General features: G+C 66.6%; 1 protein-coding gene across 1 annotated transcript; it reads left to right on the top strand.

Moving 5' to 3' along the window:
- Positions 1 to 1,322: 1,322 nt before the first annotated feature.
- EMIHUDRAFT_460732 (hypothetical protein) lies at positions 1,323 to 2,676 on the top strand (the record flags this gene model as incomplete). The annotated part of the gene is made up of 3 exons (XM_005779200.1): positions 1,323 to 1,337; positions 1,527 to 1,608; positions 1,685 to 2,676. 3 exons carry the CDS (start codon positions 1,323 to 1,325, stop codon positions 2,674 to 2,676), a joined length of 1,089 nt encoding a protein of 362 aa, XP_005779257.1.
- Between the last annotated feature and the right edge of the window lie 70 nt (positions 2,677 to 2,746).

The following is a 2,746-nucleotide window of genomic DNA, read 5'->3' as shown; positions in this document are numbered from 1 at the left end:
CGTACTCTGACAGCCTGACAGCAGAGTCTGACAGGCGAGGCCGAGGGGGGTCCCGTCGCTGTCAGGCCCTAACGTGACAGGGCTGACAGCTGCCCGACAGCCCGACAGCACACAGTGGCCTGACAGCAGCGCTGACAGCCCGACAGCAGCACAGACCGTACACAGACCCCGTAGAGCCTCTTTCTTGTGCCCCATGAGGGTATAACAAAATTACATGCAAAGACATGTGAGTGTGGTCCATGTCCATGTAGTCATGGCACATGGGATGGTCCGATGGGTCTCTCTCTCAACCCTCCCGCCCCACCTCTGCGGACCCCTCTCTAGCACCGGCGGCTGTGCTACTACAAATGAAGCTACCAGCTAGCCTTCTGGGGCCCTACAGTCATATGCCTACGGCGTCTGGGTGGGGGTAGCCGCCGCCGTCTGTGCCGCCGCCGCCGCCTGCGCCTGCGCCGCCATATGCGCTCCCCAGGCGGCCGCCGCCGCCGGCGTGATCACGCCGTGTAGGAGGAGAGGCGCTGAGAGTATGTGTAGTAGAGTCCTGCTGGTCTCCTCTTGATAGTGTCATAAGTGTGGCTGGTGTGTGTCAGAGCCTGACAGCACCCCGACAGCACCACCTGACAGCACCTGACAGCAACAGCCCAACGTCTGACAGCAGCAGCAGCCTGACAGCTCCGACAGCTCCGACAGCGTCTGACAGCGTCTGACAGCAGCACCCGACAGGTCTGACAGCACCCGACAGCTACAGCCGATCCCCTCGCCTGTCAGACACGCACCGGACAGCACCCGACAGCACTGACAGCACCTGACAGCTGGTCTGACAGAGGCACCTGACAGTGCCTGACAGCTGCCCGACAGCCCGTCAGATCACCTGTGACCTGACAGCACCTGACAGCCTGACAGGCCAGGGTTCAGCCTCAGGGGCGCGGTGTCAGTGTATACAGTGATGACCCGCCGCGGCGTTCCGAGTTTCGGAACGGCGGCTGGCGCGTGGCGGTGGGGTCCCCGGTGGCGCGGCGCGCGGTTTCGGCTTTCGCGCCCCCCACAGACGACACAGACCACAGTGCAGAGCCGAGCACTGGCCACTGGCACTGCAGTCGTTTCCGGCGGGGGGGGGGGGGGGGGCTGCGCGCTGCGCCTGCAGCGCCGCTCACGACAAACCTCCGGCTCCGCGCACGTTAGACACACTAGTGGGGGAAATGGTCCACTAAAACATTCATTTTCCAAGCCCCAAACCCAAACTGGATCTCGAGGCGATCCGACGGTGATTTCGTTCGGCGTCACGATGACGGGTGAGGAACCGGTAGATCGCTCCTCGAGGCATGGAAGCGATGGATGTTTGCACTGCTCGGGGGCCTCAGGGCCCGGACTGCTTGGCCCTGGCGATCGAGCTGCAGCTGGACGCGCAGGGCGCCGCCGCCGCGGAGGCGGCCGTCGGGTCGCCGGAGGCCGGGGCGGGGGCGCTTCACGGCCAGGGCTGTGAGACACGCCTCAAGCCACCAAGTGCTGCCAAGCACCTTGCACAGGTCGGGCGGGTGCACGGTGGCTTCCCCGGGGCCGCCCTGGCCCTCAAGGCGACTGTTGGCGATGCTCTTTCTGGCCGATCCGGTGCGCGCGGCCACAACGGGTGCAGTGACACGCAGTGGACCTCGGCGCGCTGACGTTCGCTCACGCGCCTGCGCAGGAGAGAAAATCCTGTCCCCCATCACCTCCAAGGGCGACACGTTCTTCGTTCGGCACCACGCCGACGCCACGGACACGGAGGTCCTGATTATCGCCCTCTTCATCGTCCTTCTCGAGCCCAGCGCCGAGGACACCGCCGAATGGGCGGCGGGTTTGGCGCCTCTCGCGGCGCAGGCTGCGGATGAGCAGGCGGGCTGGGCGACGTCGGCGGCGCCCGCCGGCTACTACGACCCGTTTCAGCGGCTCATAGACGACAAGTGGCACAAGGAGACGTGCGAGGCCGTGAAGAAGGCGGTGGAGGGCTGGGAGGGCCGCGGCGCGCGCAAGGACGTGACAGTCGCCCACTTGCTCTCGTACCACTCCGGACTTAAAAAACACCCGGACCATGGCGGGCTTGGCGGGCTGCCGCCGCGCAAGAGGCCGCCGAAGCGCTTCAACACGTGGGCGGCCACGCGCGTCGCCGACCTAATCTACAGGCGCGGCCCAGTTTTGCGCGCGGCTCTCGGCTTGCCGCCGGCCGCCGCCGCGCTGCCTTCGGCGCCGTCGATGGTCGAGGAGAACGCGGCGCTGACCGCGACCATCGGGTTGAAGGACCAGAAGATCGAGGCGCTCGAGCGCGAGCTGGCGGTTTGCCGCGCGCAGCGCGCGGACAAGGCCGACAAGCTCCACAAGGCGAAGAAGCGCGCGGAGCGTAAGCGGGCCGACGCGCGCAAGTTCAAGGAGGCGCAGCAGCGCGGCTACTCCGAGGCCCAGAAGGCGGCGCGGGCGGCGCAGCTCGCGACGCGCAAGCAGAAGTTCGACGCGGCGGTCGAGCGCGCGTCCTACGTGCGCGTCGTGACGCTGACGAAGAAGCTCGCGCGCGCAAACCAGAAGCTCGAGGACGCCGGCCTCGCGCACGCGGCGGCGCTCGACGTGAAGAAAACGGAGGTGGCTAAGGGCCCTCAAGCCGGCCCGCCGCCTTCAAGGGCCACCCGGCAAAACTGCCCAACTTAAACTTCCGGGCCAGGAACTCCAAGGCCCGGGGTCCAGAACCCCAGGTTCCAAGGAAGAATCCCAATCCTAA

Source organism: Emiliania huxleyi (genome assembly GCF_000372725.1).
Source record: "Emiliania huxleyi CCMP1516 unplaced genomic scaffold EMIHUscaffold_2343, whole genome shotgun sequence".
Classification (NCBI taxonomy): Eukaryota; Haptophyta; order Isochrysidales; family Noelaerhabdaceae; genus Emiliania; species Emiliania huxleyi.
Note: the sequence above shows the minus strand (reverse complement) of the source record. Positions and strands in the feature narration are given on the sequence as shown.